This window comes from Anser brachyrhynchus, assembly GCF_964034855.1.
Source record: "Anser brachyrhynchus genome assembly, chromosome: 2".
Lineage (NCBI taxonomy): Eukaryota > Metazoa > Chordata > Aves > Anseriformes > Anatidae > Anser > Anser brachyrhynchus.
Window position 1 is genome coordinate 161,574,431 of NC_137695.1, and position 18,339 is coordinate 161,592,769.

At 42.2% G+C, this 18,339-nt stretch overlaps 1 protein-coding gene across 4 annotated transcripts in view; it reads left to right on the forward strand.

Annotated features, from left to right (window-relative positions):
• Positions 1-17,946, forward strand: part of FAM83H (family with sequence similarity 83 member H) — a 29,666-nt gene extending 11,720 nt beyond the window's left edge. For 2 of the 4 annotated variants that reach the window (XM_080582905.1, XM_080582908.1), the window contains exons 2-5: positions 10,525-10,985; positions 12,482-12,646; positions 12,995-13,119; positions 15,029-17,946. In XM_080582905.1, the coding sequence (XP_080439031.1) occupies positions 10,539-10,985; positions 12,482-12,646; positions 12,995-13,119; positions 15,029-17,687 (3,396 nt within the window). In that variant the 5' untranslated portion in view covers positions 10,525-10,538 and the 3' untranslated portion in view covers positions 17,688-17,946. Of the gene's footprint in view, positions 1-761; positions 1,189-2,592; positions 2,735-10,524; positions 10,986-12,481; positions 12,647-12,994; positions 13,120-15,028 lie in introns of those variants that run through there. The other 2 variants (XM_080582907.1, XM_080582906.1) reach the window with 2 other exon arrangements.
• The last annotated feature ends 393 nt before the right edge of the window (positions 17,947-18,339 follow it).

The following is an 18,339-nucleotide window of genomic DNA, read 5'->3' on the forward strand; positions in this document are numbered from 1 at the left end:
TCATATGCTTTCACTTGCCACCTGAGAAAACAGACCGGCACCTCCTCGCTGCAGCCTCCTTTTAGGCAATTGTGGAGAGCGATGAGGTCTCCCCTCAGCCTCCTCCAGACCAAACAGCCCCAGGCCCCTCAGCCGCTCCTCACCTCTTGTTTTCCAGTCCCCTCACCAGCTTCTTTGCCCTTTTCTGCACACCCTTGAGCAACTCAGTGTCCTTAAAGTACTGAGGGGGCCCAAAGCCAAACACAGTACTCGAGGTGCTGTCTCACCAGAGCTGAGTACAGAGGGCCGTCACTTCTCTCGTCCTGCTGGCCATACTAGTTGTGATGCAGGCCAGGATGGCATTGGCCTTCTTGGCCACCTGCGCACACTGCCAGCTCCCATTCAGCCGCCTGTCGAACAGGCCCCCAGGGCCTTTTCCAGACAGTTTTCCCCAGGCCTGTACCGCTGCATGGGGTTGTTCTGACCCAAGCGCAACTCACGGCATTAGCCTTGTTGAATGCCATACACGCAGATGCGGCCCATCAGTCTAGCTTGTCCAGATCCCTCTTCGGAGCCTTCTTATTCTCAAGCAAATCAACAATCCCACTCAACTTGGTGTCATCTGCCAACTTACTGAGGGTGCACTCAATCCTCTCATCAATATCACGGATAAAAATATTAAACAAAACCAAGTACTGAGCCCCGGGGAATGCCACTTGTGACTGGCCATGAACTGTATTTAACTCCATTCACAACAACCCTTCATATATGATAGGATAAAGGTAATCTTGGAGTTAAAAACTGAAGACTGAGGAGTGAAATTTTGGAAGACTGATTTTTAATGTGTTGTCCTGGTTTCAGTTAGGATACAGTTAATCTGTCCTAACTGAAACCAGGACATGTGTCTAGGAGAAAGATTAAGAGAAGACTTGACCAAATGTGTTTGTATTAAGAGATGAATCTCATCCCATACTCATTCCATTTTATTCCATTTTATTGAGGGGATTACAAAGCAATTCTTTTGCATGTGGACATTTTATACACTGGCATTTAGTTAACAAATCTGACTGTTGGGGAGCAATCCTTTTTCCTAAACTTAGATGTTTAGTGTCTTTTAGGTGCTTTAAGGTATCTGAAACATGGCAGATGTGGCACAAGCCCTGTGAGAGACTCGCACCCTTCTTGACCAGCAGATGGAAGCCGGGCAAGGTACCTTAGGGCATCCAGAGTGACATTAAACAGCTGTATGTAGACCCCTGAATTGCTCCCCTGGTTATAGTTTGTACTTTATTTATATTCAGTTTACCCAATGCTTAAGGACTGCATACCGGGAAGAAGTTTGAACTTTTCCCCTTGCTACCTAATATGGCTTGGGTTTTTCTAAGACAACAGGGATTACACAGGAAATTAATTGGTGGCATATGCCAGCATGTTTAATGGCTTGAAATAACTTCTCACGCCCCATACTGGTGTGTTCTGCTCATAAAATCAAGTTTAAAATATTTGCTGAAATTTTTGCTGAAATTTTCTCCCAGGTCATACTGAGGGGCCCCCCATAAGAGGGGCCCTTTGCTTTCTTGTACAATGTAGGGGCAGTATGCTTCCTGAGATATTTTTCCAGATAAAGTTGCAGCTGCTGAAGGTGTGAAGGACTTTGGTGGTGTGCTTGATCTTTCCAGTTCCCTTCTGATAGTACATTGCAGATTTTATGGCTTTGTGGCTTCGGTACTAAGGATCTTAACTTTTTTCAGTACTTGTCATATGAATCAAAGAAAGGATGGTCAGTGGCTCTTCTTGAACTGATTGTTTGTCACATGGCTGCTCACAACTCTGGAAGCTGGAGTAATTGATTTATATGAGCTCTTCTCCTGTAAACATACACAATTCAGTTCCTGAACTATAACTCCAATACAGAACATCACATTACCCTCTATAAATACTCTCAAGAACATCATGGTGGTACCACATAATTATTTTTTTTAGCATCTTAATTTTTCACTAGATTCCCCACAGCTTGTGTCATTAAATTTTTTAAACAGTGGCTAGCAAATTGAATAAAGTGAAATTCCTAATGTAATTGAATAAACAAACACATAAATAAGTAAAGTTCTCTAATAACAGTAGTTACAGGTTTCCATATACATTTGGTATATTTTCAGTTTGTGACTCAGTTTCTTCGGCAGTTACAGTAGTTCAGATTTCCAAATATATGGTGTCTTTTTTTTTTTTTTTTCTGGGGTACAAGAAGCTGCTATAAAGAGATTTGCAGCTGAAGATCAAGCAACAGGACAATCCACTTCTTGGTGTTCCTCTTTTGTTTTAGATGTTACCATAATCTTCTGGGAAAATCCAGCCATCATGCAAGAATACTAATAAATAATGTGTGCCCTAATCTTCCATTACTATGGATTCAGGAAATTTGACAAGGTATCCAGTGAATTCCCATTAAAGGAACAAAGGCATAAAAGCAAAGAGTAGCCATCTGACTTTAATGAGAGCCTTTGACAATGAGTTCTAAGGAAGTAAGGGCCCAGATGGGCTGTCCATTTCACAGAGCTCTGTCCCTGATTTTGCTTCTTCTGCTAAATACTTCCTTTATTTTTTTCTTTCCAGAACTCCTACATGATAACTGCCACAGATTTAAGATAGAATGAGGAACTGCTTGTTCTTAGCTGCCCCTCCTGGCATTCTAGGTCCTGAATGCCCTACAAAATAAATAACGAAATACCCAGTTCTGGAGTCAAACAATAACGAGGTAATACTGCATATTTAGTAATATCTCTAATTGTCTCTGTGGCATGTGAATTGATACTGAACAACATTTCTGTGCAGCATTACACTGTGATAACTAACAGTTTGAATGGATCAAAACTAGTTAACAGAAGAACAGGATTGGAATGGAATGGAATGAAATGAGGATAGGATAGGATAGGAAAGGATAGGATAGGATAGGATAGGATAGGATAGGATAGGATAATTTAGAGTAGAGTAGAGTAGAGTAGAATAGAACAGAACAGAACAGAACAGAACAGAATAGTTGCAAGGGACCTGCAAAGATCAAGTCCATTTCAGACTACTTCAAGGCCAATCCAAAGTTAAAACATATCATTAGGAACAATTGCAAGGGACCTACAGAGATCATCTAGTCCAACTGCCTGACCACTTCAGGGCTAACCAAAGTTAGAGCGTATTTCTAAGGGCATCGTCTAAATGCCTCCTGAATACAGACAGGCATGGGGCATCATCCACTTTGCGTGAAAGCCTGTTCCAGTGTTCTACATCCCTCACAGTAAAGAAATTTTTCCTAATGTCCAGTCTGAACCTCCCTTGACACAGCTTTGTGCCATTCCCTCACATTTTATCATTGGTTACCAGGGAGAAGAACCAACACCTCCCTCTCCATTTCAGCTCCTCAGGAAGCTGCAGAGAGCAATGAGGTCGCCCCTTAGCATTCTTTTCTCCAGACTAGACAACCCAAGTGTCCTCAAAGGACATGCATTCCAGCCCTTTTACCAGCTTTGTTGCCTTCCTCTGGATGCTTTGAAATATCTTAGTATCCTTTTATTTTGTAAAGAGGTAGTGTATATATATATATATATATATATACATATATATATATATATATATGAAACTGTACTGTGGGAAACCAGCATTAGCCATAAATGGTATGTAATAATGTCTGCTACTTTGCAGGGGAATTGCTCATCAAATGCTGGCTTATTTGACCTAAAACTAGAGACAGTTTTGGAGATGGCAGCTTAACCACACCAAATTTGAAACAGTATCTCAGAGTTCTGCAAGTTTCCTATAGCTATTCCCAGGAGTTGTAACTTTAAGAAAAAAAAACACTAATACATTAACTAAAATTTTATAAGGGCCTGGAGAAATTCTGCAAGATGGACTGTAACAGGAGTATGCTTGCTAAGATTGCAATTGCATGGAATCCAAAAGCTCTGGTGACTGTGCTGTACCATAGTGAATTACCATTCCTAGCAGTGTTTCTGCCCAGGAGCTACCTAAATGACTTTTGTAAACTTTTACTTATTCACTGATTTGAGATCAGCTCATGTTTACCATATGACAAAAGATAATGACATTTGAAGTTGCAGCTAACTTCTTTCCTCCTGCTTACCCTGACAGGAAAGTAGTTTTAAAGACTACTGAAAGAGTAACAGTCATTTTGTGCATCTTTTGCCATATACAGCATGGGATATGTTCATTGTAGATAGCATCATGTGAGAAGCCAAAGGGAGGTTATTGGGATGATGCCATTGCTGAGTGTTCCTGGGAGATTTCTTCACAGAAACTACCCATACTTTTTGGGGCTTAAAAATGGTGTAGTGTAAATACACCATATCAATGATACAGGTAGAGAAAAAGCAACATTATTCATGCAAGCTGAGAATTCATCAACATATTATGTTGTTGCCACAGAACAGGGAATTGAAGAATGACAGCCAATTCTGCAGCATTCAAAAAACATACAAAGCACAGCACATCACCTTACCCATTTAAACATTTTTGTAGCCACATAAACGCTTACAGCTACTAACTAGAAAGCACTCTAGATTAGCAGCCTTAAGGAAAAATGCCATATAGAATATAACTGTATATTATCACACACCTCTCTTCTCACATGAATAGAAATGCCTGTATAGTGTCCTTTTGGGCCAGGAAACCAGCTACCTATGTTTTTGATGCAACAGATACAGAGATCTTGATTTGCTGAAGCTTTTTCTCCTTTTGTGCAGAAATTTCAACCTCTTCAATTTTTGGCTGGATCCAAAAGCTGCAGTAATCTTTACAGACGTATACACAACCAGTTGCTCTTGAGACTGTATATATTCCCCATGAACTAAATCTGTATCGTTAGACTGTCAGTTTTCCATCTTGCACAAACATTAGGTGCAGAGATTTGTTCCACTTCTGATATACCAGCAATTGCATCACTCATGCAACAGAATCCTATCTTTCTGAATGCCTTCCCAGGAACTGCCCTACTGCTTTCACACTCCACAATCCCATTCAGTAAGTTATTTTTAAGTGTTGCAGAATATTTAAGAGACTTTTTAAATAAACTCCTGCTTAGGTATTGTTTAAGCTGTTTCAAAACAGATCTATCTACGATTCTGTGAAGAGAAATACTCCATTGCGTGCACAGCAAGCAAAGTGCGTACAGGTAGTTGAAATTGCTGCTCTGCTTACATGTACTACCCATGCAGCTGTAAAAGTGTCCCAAGTGTATCAGCCACATTGCATGTGCACAACCTTCTGTGCAGCCCTAGTGCTATTAGTCTGGCACTACCTGGGGGCACTGGGCTTCTGTGAAGTAATGTAGCCTTTATCTATGAACCCTTCCTCTATATAGCAGGCTGCCCAGTTACAGCTGCTGCTGCAAACCACTTGTCAGACAATCCAGACAGAAATATGAAATGTTCAGAACCTTCCTGAACTTCATAAGGAAAGGAAGGGAAGGGAAGGGAAGGGAAGGGAAGGGAAGGGAAGGGAAGGGAAGGGAAGGGAAGGGAAGGGAAGGGAAGGGAAGGGAAATCAGAGTACATGGCAGCTATACTTGAAAAGTGAGCCAAATCTGAAATTTCCTCACACTCAGGCTCTGCATAATCTACGGAATCCTTGGGGGGAAAAAGATACTGCTTTTCAGCTTTTCTGCCTTTCCTTGGGAACAGCATAATGGTCAAACACTGTAGCTATGCTTAAATTTATTGTTCCCACTTGTGAGGGACTTGTTCTTCTGTCCTTGCAGCTCAGAGGTACTTATGTTTATAGTGGCAGACATAATTTCTGGGTTTTATTTCATGGTTCTCAGATTTGTGCATGTATTTGGGAAGAGATTAAAAGTACCTGTAGGAAATGAGGAGGGGTCACGATTAGAGCTTTGCCTGGGCAAACACAGGAATGGCACACTCAGCAGGCTGCAAGTTCTCTCCAAGTGGAATTTAGTGGTGCTTTCTCAGCGTTAACTTCTAAGCAGAAGGAGCTGGCTGAAATAAGACACAGCATCTCCCTCAGTTCTCGCCTTGCTCGCCAAAGAGGGTGACGGTGCAGATTTTCCAGCCTTGTTACTCAGCCACAGGACTGTTCACGCTCCGGTGTTTGGTCTAATCCAGTTCAGGTGTTTGCTGCGGCCTTCAGGGTCTGTTTTCTCAGGTAAAGGTGACGTCGGAAACCGCCCTGGCTCCGCCTCCCCGAGCTGTGCCCCGGGTGCTCGGCTGGGGCCTGGCAGGCCCGGCCTCGGCGCGCTGCGGCCAGCGCCGGTCTCTGTGGCGATCCTCCGGGGGCTGGAGTCTCCTCAGCATGGCGCTGGGTGGGAGATAGTCTGGGCTGGCAGCAGGAAAGCTGATGGCCCAACACGTGTCCGAGGCTGGGTGCTGACAAACCTGCTCCCTGCCTGCCCTCCGGCCACACCACACCCTCTGCCCAGCCTGCACAGAGCCCGGCTTAGCAGACACCCTGTGCGTTCACAGCCGAGGCCGACACTCCTTAATGCACACGCAGCGAAATGATAGCCTCCGACACGGATGGGCGGAGGCAACGCCCTCGTAAGAGGCTGTTTTTAGCGTGCCAGCACAGCCGAGTGCAGATGTCTTTCCCTGTTACATGAGAAACTCGAGTCCCCTTCTGAATGCCTCTAACAGACCACTGACCCTCCTGGGACTGGCTCTCCCACCTCACCTGTGATCGCTATATTCAGTCATACCAGGAGTTCTTCCAGCTCTGTGTTTGTTTTCTCCCTGTGGCCAATGGCTTAAAGAAAAGCGTGAGGATGGTTTTTCTTTTTCATCAAAAGTATTTTTTCACTGATATGTTCTTGCTTGTTCATGAATACATTTGACTACCACAAATCCTTAGGGAACGTGACTTCCCCTATTGTAAAAACGACCCTACTTACCCTTCCCTTTGTTTCCTGACCTACCTTTCCAGCCACAAATTGTTGGATAGTGGAAGAGTGTTCTGGCACAGTATCATATGTCTGTCGTGCCCATATATGCTTCCTTGGGCACTTAGTGTTGCCCACTGTCAGAGGTACAAGGGACAAGCAAACCTTGGAGCCAACCAATACGTCCACATAAAGAAAACTGGCAATTTTCCTCATCTTTTTGTATCCAACTTCCTGTACTCTTTCTCTCCTGCCCAGGCCACAGCCACAGCTGCTCTGCTGAATTCCCCTTAACCATAGGCACCAGCACCATCTCCTGCTGCCATCACCATCTCCTCAGCCCCATCACTACCAGCTCACCTACTGCAGCAGTGGTGCTGAAGCCATGCTTACAAGCCCAGCTGTACCTGCATAAGTCCATCCCAACCTGGTTATTTGTTACCCTGCACAATGTGCTTTATGCTTCCTGCTCCAGAAATGATGCACATACATATCCAGGCAGGCTCTGCATTAAGTCAGTCCAGGTTCAGCAACACTTATCCGCTTGAGCTTCACACAGAGACTCCGTGGTACACACATACCTCACCAGTGAGGCTTACTTTGCTGGTGGGAAATGACAACTTACACACCCACGGTTTATGAGAGACAGAGGAGATAATACCAGTGGCTCGTGATTTGCATGGGGATGGGTCCAACTTTTTTTTTATTCTACAGTTTAGTCTTAGGTGGGTATTTTTTCATGCAGTTGGGAAAAGGCCTTTCTAAGACTGCTTTTCAGTGATTAGTTCTTGACTCAGAGATACTTGGTCTTTGTCAGCAATCAGAAACTGAACAACATGGTGAAATGTTTGTTGCTACAGAATATGAATCACATGTTTAAGTAGACTCATATGGTCTGTGTGCATGTCAATACAGCTGGATGCTGTGTTGAAGTGAAAACAGAATTCTACATCCTAGTGTGCAGTGATGATGGCAACAACAAGAGTCAAAATAAGAGGGGAAGCACTGTTACATGTACATCTAGTATTTTCTTGCCAAGCATGGCAAGCACAGATGCATAGAGAAGAGTAGCAATACTCCAGAGTAGTCAGTCAGAGTAGATCCATAGCAGTATCTTTATAGTTAATGGTCTTCAAAGGATTTTCTTCTTTTCCATTGAGATGTTAATTGTTTTTTGAACACTGGCAAAATTTTGATATCTAAAACATCCTGTGGGAAGGAGTTCCGCAGAGTAAGAACAATTGAGCAAAAGCTTTCCTGGTGTTCAATTTGAACCCACTCCCTGCTAGTTTCAGTTGAAGCCCTTTTAGTTCTTGTAGTGGAGGAGGAAATAGACAGCTGTTCCTTCTCATATTTTGTAGACCTCTTCTGTAGGCTAAAGAATCATAGTTCACATTTATAATAGCCTTTTTGAGATGGGAGGAATGAGACTCATATTTGCAACAGGTTTAGGTTGTAAGTTCCTCTGAATCTGTATTCTTTATTAAACAATGCTTAGTATTAGCTGACACTTTTCCTTTAAAGGTTTATCTTTGTCATCTCGATTTATAACATTATTGATATATTAATAAAATATAAAATTAAGGTTATTTTGTCACTTTGCATTTATCAGCGTTATATTCTCTTTTGCTATTTTTATTGTCCAGTCAGTACGATGAGGTTCTTCTGCTTCGTCTTTCTTTTAGTTTTTGCAGTTGGCTGTCACTGTTCTGAGCAAGCTAGCATTATTAGGAGTTTGTCATCTGCATGCCTATTCATCCCCTTTATGGATTGTTTCTGAATATGTTGAACAGCATGGACTCCAGCATAGCCCTTGGGACCCCTGTGGAGCTGTGGAACTCCATGGGGCATGGAGTCTAAGCATTAAATTCCAGTGGAATGCTGTGACTAAGAATTTTGTACTACAAAAGTGGATAATGTCAGCTAAGAGAAGAAAAATGAGGATGCTGCTATTTGAAATATTAATTATTTCATTGCTTCAATGTTGTGGTCTGTTTCAGGAAGAATGTTAAACAAGGGAAAGTCCAAGAATTAATTTAACTCTGGGAACATTTCCTTAAAATGAAGAGCTAAAGACACTTTTATAATAGTTAAGAGCTAGTACATAACTGACATGAGCACACCAAAATGGAGGTATATAGTAGTCTGCTTTTTATTCTAAGAGAAAAAAAGACGAAATGAGAATTAGACTGGGAAGATAAAGCTGGGTATTTCAGATTACAAATAGCTAGAGTGTAGACTGTAAAGACGATTATCTGTTGGAGTAGTTTACACAGGTGCTTGCTAGATTCAGTCTGTTATAGTAAGACCATATTCTTTCCTGTTGTACCATGCAGCTCTACCAAGAATTACAGTCTGAGGTAGGAGTAACTTGTGATATTCACTGATCTGTGATCTGCAGGGACTCGGACGGGAAAGTCCTCCCAGGCTTTATCTCAAAACTATTGTAGGTTTTCTCTTAAAGTGATTAATAAAAGTGATAGTATGGGCCTGAAGTCATTTTCCTTCCTCCCACATCAATGGCAATCCTTTCTGTTTTGGGAAGTATCATCTCTGTTGAATGGTAATGGCAATAGGAGCCACTTTCACCCTCTGTACTCACAGTCCCTATTAAAGCAACTTGGTCTAGGTCTAGGACTGTCATTTTCTTTTTTTTTTTTTTTTTTGACTTTGAGGAAGCTTCTGTTGGTGTATTAGTGATGGAGCAGAAAAAGTGTGTCTGAGCATTGGCATTAATTGAGGGTCAAAAGCCAAAGAGCTTTGGAGCTCTTTGCAGATCAGTTGGTTGTTATTATGTGAGTTATATTTGTGCCATGACAAGCCTTTCTTCCAAAAACTGGTTAAAATCACTGGTTTGTCTTGAGTCTCAAGTAATGGGTTCCCTACAGGCAAGTATTTGTCAAATATTGGATATAAGCCCCTTCAGCTCAGATTTTCCCAAAATCCCAGATTTTTCCATCAGGAGATTGAAGAAGCAATCATATCACTTGTTTTCATTTCTTCATGGATATCTTGAGGCCTTGTCTGACTTCTGACCATGCTACAACAGTAAGAAATCCTTATACCTGCCTGCATTCGCCTTAAACTCTTGCTTCTATTCATATACTGAGGTGATTATAACACATAATTTCTAAGGGTTCAATGGGTGCATTTGTAGGCATGCGTGTGCATTTGCATTTACTACCATGTTGCACACAATAACATCTTAATAGCATTTGGAAATGAGTTTCAGTGGAGTTCAGATAATAACCAGCAGCATTGCTCTTCAGAGGAAAAAAAAGGTAGGTTTAAAATAAAAGACACGTTTAAGCTTAGCTATCAGCAGCCTGAAAGAGAAAGCTGGGCATTCTGTTATATGCATCATCTTTGTTCATTGCTGTGATGCCCTAATTGATTTGTTCCTTACTTTGCTCATGTTACGTTTAACCATGTTAAAGTAATTATTTGATTACCACCTTTGCCTAATTTAGGGTGTTCATTGATTATGAATGAACTATCTCCAACATTACTCTGCACTTTGATTCTCTTCTCTTTTGATTTTGTCATCATGACCCCTCAACCTTCACCATTTATGAGGATTGGTGTGTCACTGGACTGAAACTCCTGGCCTGACTGCTGTTCTCATTGTTGGCTTTTTTTCCTTACAGCTCTCCCTCCCCTCATGGCTCGTCGATCTCAAAGCTCCTCACAGGGGGACAATCCCCTTGACCCTAACTACCTTCCCCCACATTACAAGGAGTATTACCGCTTAGCTCTGGATGTCCTTACTGAAGAGGGCAAAGAAAGTTACGAACGCTTCCTAGCAGAGGAAGCAGCCCCTGATTTTCTTTGCAACTCAGAGGTGGATCACATCATACAGAATCTCCAGAAACCCCAGTATGCCAATCAGGAAGGTAGCACAGACACCACAGGTGACAATGACATGGATGGATCCTCTGGGACATACTGGCCTATGAACTCGGACCTTGCTGTTCCTGAGCTTGACCTAGGCTGGCCAATGGTCTTTGGGTTCAGGGGAACAGAAGTGACGACCCTTGTGCAACCGCCACCCCCAGACAATCCCAGCATTAAGGAGGAGGCTCGCAGAATGATTCGAGCAGCTCAACAGGTGAGACATGAAACAGTCCAACTAGAGCAGAGATAAAGGTTGTATGTGTGCGAAAGGATGCATCAGATCCACTGCTAATTTCCTTAACTTTGCTCCGAGGACCTGACAGAGGGGAAAGATGATTCTAAAACTACCATTTACTGCATCAAAGCTAGTCTTTGAGTCTTTGCTCTCTGGACTCATGGAAAAGTGTGGAAGGCCATACTAAAGCATGATAAGAGTTCACAGAATCATAGTAGCTGAGGTTGGAAAGTGTCCTCTGGAGATCATCTAGTCCATCTCCTCTGCTCAAAGCAGGGTGAATTAGAGAAAGTTACTTAGGATGTGTCCTTGAGTATCTCCAAGGGTGGAGGCTCCACTATCTGTCTGGGTAACCTGTTGCAGTCTTCAATCACCCTTACAGTGAAAGAGTTTTTTCTTATCTGTAACTGGAATTTCCTATATTTCAATTTGTGTCCAATGTGTCTTGTCCTTTCACTGGGTATCGCTGAGAAGAGTTTGACTCTGCCTTCCTTACTCCTTCCCATCAGGTATTTATATCCATTGATAAGAGTTGGGAAGTACCGGGAGATCCTACAGAGCTTTGAATCATAGAGTCATAGAGTCATTTAGTCATTTATGGGGAAAAGACCCGTAAGATCATCAAGTCCAACGAGCCACCTAATACTAAGTCCACTGCGAAACCACATCTGCATGTCTCTTAAATACCTTCAGGGATGGGGACTCCACCACCTCCCTGGGCAGCCTGTTCCAATGCCCAACCACTCTTTCCATGAGGAAATACTTCCTGTATCCAATCTAAACCTCCCATGGCACAGCTTGAGGCCATTGCCTCGCTTCGTATCAATTGTCGTCTCAGAAAAAGAAACCAACACCCTCCTCGCTGCAACTTCCTTTCAAGTAGTAGTATAGAGCAATGAAGTCTCCCTTCAGCATCCTTTTCTCAAGACTAAATAGCACCAGCTCCCTCAGCCACTCCTCATATGTCTTGTTTTCTAAAGCCTCTAGAAAAGCAGCTATTAAAATCTGGTAGAAAAGCTACTAGTAGCTTTCTAAAGCTACTTGTTTTTTGAAGCTACTTCCCATCTAACAGCTTTTAGAGGTAGCTATAAAGTGACTGAATAAACATTGGTGAGGTAGTTATTTAAAAATGACTTATGTGTTTGAGGGAATGAGGAGGTAGTGGCCAAGCAGCCCAATAGATCCTTCCAATGTGGTTCTGGTGCCAGAAAATGCCTGCTGTGATCATGGGGTTAACGAGTAAGGGAATGATCAGTTACAGTGAGGTTTTACCCTCACCTCGCACCTTCATATACACAATATGTACATCAGATAACAATTCTGTTTCCAATTCTGGAGCCCACAGTGTTTAAATAGGAAGTTGAAATGGAGCCATTGCAGCAGTGCAGCCTTGGAATGTGAGGGCTGGGGGACATGAACAGGCAGGCCATAGGCATACACAGGTCTCTGAAGACTTTCTTGCATTCTTTTCCTAGGTGGTAGCCATAGTGATGGACATTTTCACTGATGTGGATCTGCTGTTTGAGGTGTTGGATGCTGCTGCTCGCAGAGTGCCCGTGTACATCTTGCTTGATGAAATGAATTCTCAGCTTTTCCTTGATACAGCTGCTAAATGCAGAGTCAATCTTAACTACGTAGAGGTGAGAAAACCAAAGACCCCTCCCCCCCGCCAATTCCCATCCTGAGGAGGGTATGTCCTAGCACACTGTGCTGTCATTACAGTAAAGACCTGAGAAATAGGAAAGCTGGGCCAGAGGCTAAAGAAATATAAGAGGAGCCAGGAGAGCTGGCACAACAATACAGGACTGAAGGCTGAGGACACAGTGATAAAGAGGGTTGTTTATCCACTGTGTATGCAGACAGAATTGCTAGTGCTGAAGTATAACCATGGTGGCAGGAGGGACATTAAAAGAGCAAGGGGAAGAAAGAGGGACTAGGGGAGTGAAGTAACAGCGTGCAACTGAGTCAGTGCCTTGTCTGGTTTCCAGTTCCTAAGGGTGAGGACAGTTTCTGGCCCAACCTACTACTGCCGCACAGGGATGTCTTTCAAAGGTCATGTGAAAGAGAAATTCCTCTTGGTGGACTGCATGGTGGTGCTGAGCGGCAACTACAGGTGAGAATTCCTGCAATGTTATATCTCAACCTCAGTGAGTAATAGGCTGTTTGCTGGGTAAAGCAGTGTTTCAGCATTTCCAAATGAGGAATTTTTAAACCTGCCTCAAAAAAAAGTGTCAACAAAAAAAGCCATCTGAACCAACAAACCAATCCTAACCCAACAACTCATTCCAAAGCAGAACAGTTAAAGAGACCAAGGAGTATGCCTTTACATTTCAAGAGCAAGTTACTTTAATGGAATTACCCATGTCGTCTTTATTAATGACTTGACTATAATCATGTTATACCCAAGTATATCAATCAAGAGTTGTATGTTACTGTATCCCATTTCCTGTTCTTAGAGGGAAACCTATGTTACATCTTTGCTCATAACCAAAATTTACTTTGGTCTGTTAATATTGCCCTACCACAGCCTCAAAAACCTCCTCAAATAGCGTCATATAGGAAGGCAGTTGTAAACCTTTATTATGCTGAAATTAGAAACCATTTGTAATTCAGTCTCAGAGTAAATTAGAACAGAACAGAACAGAACAGAAGAGTTGAGCTGAGTTGAGTTGAGTTGAGTTGAGCTGAGCTGAGCTGAGTTGGAAGGGACCTTCAAAGAAGCTCATCTAGTCCAACTGCCTGACCACTTCAGGGCTAACCAAAAATTAAACCATATTGTTGAGGCCACTATTGAGGACCTTGGCAAGCTTGAGAGTTGGGCCTGTGTGAACCTCTTGGAATTCTACAAGGCCAAGTGCAAGGTCCTGCAACTGGGTCAGGGCAATCCCAAACACAAATACAGGCTGGGCCATGACTGGATTGAGAGCAGTCCTGAGGAGAAGGACCTGGGGTTGTTGGCTGATGAGCTTAAGGTGGGGCTCATAAAAAAGGTGGAGAAAGACTTTTTGCCAGGGCCTGTAATGACATTATAAGGGGCAATGGTTTTAAAATGAATGATGATAGACTTCAATTGGATTTAAGGAAGAAATTTTTCATGATAAGGATATTGAGACACTGGGAGAGGTTGCCTAGAGAAGTTGTGGATGCCTCATCCCTGGAAGTGCTCAAGGCCAGGTTCGATGGAGCTTTGAGCAACCTGATCACTACCTAATTAATTCACTACTTCCTATAGGCAGGCAGATGTTCAGTCACTTCAGTGAAAGCAGGGCTCATCACAAATGCCATCACTCAAAATGTCTCCCCTTACCTCCTTCCTTCTCCCAGCTTTTATTGCTGAGCGTGACATCATACGATATGGTATCTTTGGTCAGTCTGGGTCAGCTGTCCTGTCTGTGTCCTCTCCCAGCTTCTTGTGCACCCCCAGCTCCCTCACTGGCAGGGCAGCATAAATAGAAAAAATCCTTGACTAAGTGAAAGTGGTATTTTGCAACAACTAAAAACATCCATGTGTTATCACCATTATTTTCATCAAAAACCCAAAACACAGCATCGTAGACGTCTCTATGAAGAAAATACGCTTTATCCCAGCCAAAACCATGACAACAATCTTCCCTCTGACTGAGGTAAGGGTGACTGGATGTAGTTCCATAGTTCATCCCTTTGCCCTTTTTAAAGATGGGCACAAAATTTTAGATGTTAAAAAAAAAAAGTATTTGCAAGAACATCTACTTCACATCACTGGTATGGCTTATCATCAGCTGTCTTGCCGTTGTTAGTGATAATTGCTTTTTTTTTTTTTAAAACAGTAGTCACTTATTGCCTGATAAAATCCTCTTCCAAGCTGTGATGCCCAATAAATATATAACTACAGAGGCTGGGAACAATAGTGTGTAATGAATGGCTGCCTGAGCAGTACATAGTATCAGGAGAATTTTTTTCAGACAAGCTTATGGTTTAATGTGAAGTAGTACAGCTGAGTTACTTGATGCTAACACTATTTTTACTTCTGTTTCTCTTTGTAGTTTTATGTGGTCTTTTGAGAAGATTCACAGAAGCATTGCACACATCTTCCAGGGAGAGCTAGTGGCCAGCTTTGATGAAGAATTCCGAATTTTGTTTGCACAGTCAGAACCTCTTGTTCCTCCAGCCAATGTCTTGGCAAAGGCAGAGAACCCATTTGCCATGACTCCCTTTGGCAATAACATGCCCTTCTTTCCAAAAAAAGCACCCCTGATGTTCCAGAGGGATGACAATCTTTTTCCCTCCTTTATGGACAGAGTTGATCCAGACAGGTACTTCCTGTCAAATTTCAGGCGGGATGACATGTTGCGCCATACTGTGGAGGGGTCAGCCATGCGAATGTATAAAAAGGTAGAAATGGAGAATGCTCAAATGGATCCTGTCAGGGGTTTTCTCCGTTCCAAGCAGTTAGAGTTAGATGCTTTTAAGAGACACAGTTTTGCAGAAGGAACATATGAAAATTTTGCTTCTTCTAAACAGTATGCCAGGCAGATGTTCATGAACAATATGGATGAATTTAAAATCCAGTCTAGTCATTTTCAGAAGGATCAGTTCTACCAGTATCAGTTTGACCATCCCCATCTTTCTGGCAGACCTCAGGGACTCTTCGAGAGAATCCGAGGTGGTAGGCCAGGATTCAATGAACTGGAAGAGGGAGGACCTCTTTCCTATGGAGAGGGACCCAGATACCCTGAACTTGAATCTAGTTTTCCACAGGAGGGTTTCCCCTTAAGGCTGGATTATGTACCTTCAAATTCTTCCAGGGAAGTGAGACATGGCTCTGATCAGCTGAACCCTGCAGGCAATGGCCCAATGGGAATGATGTTAAGAAGGCAGAATATAGGACAGAAATTTATTTGCCAAACTTCTCCTACACAGAAACAAAGCCTGGAACAGCGCCTGTTCCTACAAGACAAAGATGAGGACCAAGATCAGGACAAGAACACCCAGGAAAATAGAACAGGTTTACGTAACTGGAGGATTTCGTCATACCTTAGTGCATATCAGTCAGAACCAGAAGAAGGTCTCCCAATGCCTATGGAATCAGAAGCATATAATGATGTTCTTGGGGATACCCTCACAAAGCACTCCACTGACCTCATCTCAGCATTCAAATCCCCTATGTCTTTTAATAGCAAGTCACTGGGAGTTGACAGTGCCAAAGAATTTGCAGATCCTGATAGAGTAGGTGAAGAAACCCCTATACTGAAACAAGATGCCTTTAGGTCCAGAATAAATCCTTTGATCCAGAGGAGCTCAAGACTGAGGTCCTCTCTGATTTTTAGTGCTGCCAAGTTAGATCAGCCTAACACAACAATAGAAAAGGTTCAGATGATCCAAAAAGAACAAATGTCCAGTGAACTGACAAAAGATAATGAAACTATAAAGACAGCCACCTCATCTAAAGTGGCAGAACTTTTAGAGAAGTACAAAGCTGTGGGCAAAGACACAGAGCGAGCTACAGTCACTCACACCAAAGCTGTTTCCAGTTTTCTCCAGGAAGAATCACAGAACACAGAGAAGAAATGTACCAAATCTGTGCAATATAAGATTCTGGAGAGTAGGGTTCTAGACTCCAAAGACTCCTGCAGTACTTACAAAGTGCATGGAGAGGCTGACAGATCATTTGGAATGGCTTCATCAACCCCCCAGCTTGTTGACACATTGAATAAAGATCCCCTAGCACATATTAGCACTAAGGTGGACAAATTATCATCTCGGTTTTACCCAATAGAGAATAAACCCACTCTTCCAGAGAAAGAGAGTCTTATATTTGTAGGAGACACTCAGAAATTGACTCTTCCAGAAAAGAAGGAAAGAGTGACATTCAAAGAAGACACACAAAAATTAGTCAGTACAGAATTGAAGAAACCACAGGTCAGGACAAGTACTGCATCAGCTCTTGAAAACTTATCTAAAAGTCAAGGATCTGACAGCTCTCTCAATAAATCTGAGGAAGACTGTTCAAAACAGGAACAAAATCCAATTGAATTTTTAAGAAAAGGATCACTACGGTTGAAGCAGCTTTTGAACCCAAAAGGTGATAAGAAATTGGAGGAAGAACCCACTTCTGAGAGTGGAAAATCTGACAAACAGCCTGTGGGGCTCAAAAGATCTTCCATAGGGGACTGTCAGGAAATGATGGAGGAAGAAAAACATAAATTTGCAACACCACTTCCTCCCAAAAGCAACCAACCAACACAGGGGAGATTTCCTTCATCCACAGCTAATATCCTGTACAGCAGCAATCTCCGTGATGATACCAAGGTGATTTTGGAACAAATATCTGCAAACAGTCAGAAGAACAGAGCTGAACTCGCCAAGCAACTACCATCCACTAGTAATCCTGATCTTTCTAAGTCAACTACGAGCTTGGAAAGGAAAGGTGAGAAGGAGAAAAGCTGTAACATCCATAGGTCAGAGAGTTTTGGAAGCCAAAAACGAAATCTTCAGCGGCAACCATCAGAAGACAGAGATACCCTTCTGAAAAAAATGGAGAATATGCGGAAGGAGAAGAGAGTCTACAGTAGATTTGAGGTTTTCTGCAAAAAGGATGAACATACAAGTCAGAGCGAAGAGGAGTATGACACAGATGCCAAAGATAAGAAGATGGGAAAATTCATGCCCAAAATCCTGGGGACCTTCAAGACCAAAAAATGATCATAGAAATACTATTTAATACCATATAATCACTGACTGTCAAAGCCAAATGAGGAAGTAACACATTTATGATGGCTATAATACCATAGGCAATGTTCTTTGGGGGTAGTGAGTGGAAATATGTTCCTATGACTCCTATGGCACAATTTGTCCAGTAAAGTCATGTGGTAACAGGCAACTTTATTGCAGTATGTTTAAAATAAAGTTATTAAATTGCCAACATGCTTAAACCATGGAAATAAAGCAGAGTCTCTTTCTATCAGGCTCAGGGAATGTTTTCAGTAGATGAAAAAATAATTCCACGTTCAGTAAATTCAAAAAATAGAAAAATCAATACTTGAATTCAATCAAGGAAAGAAAAATCTACATATACATGTATTTAAAAACAATTGTTTTTCAGGTTCTTTGAATCTAATGCCTAATCTAATACAGGAGGCACCTCTTCGAAGATTTACAGGACGAAAAAATATCATAAGCAACTTTTTTTCTTTACCTATGTAATGGTCTTGTCCAGCAGAACATACCCAGTTTTTATATTTACCATTTTACAAGCCTATTGGTTGTGCTTTGTTATTGGTTTGTTTCCTTATGTATAATGGAAGCATTGCATCGGAAGTTGAGCTGAGAGAAGAAGCTGGAAGGCCATAAAAGA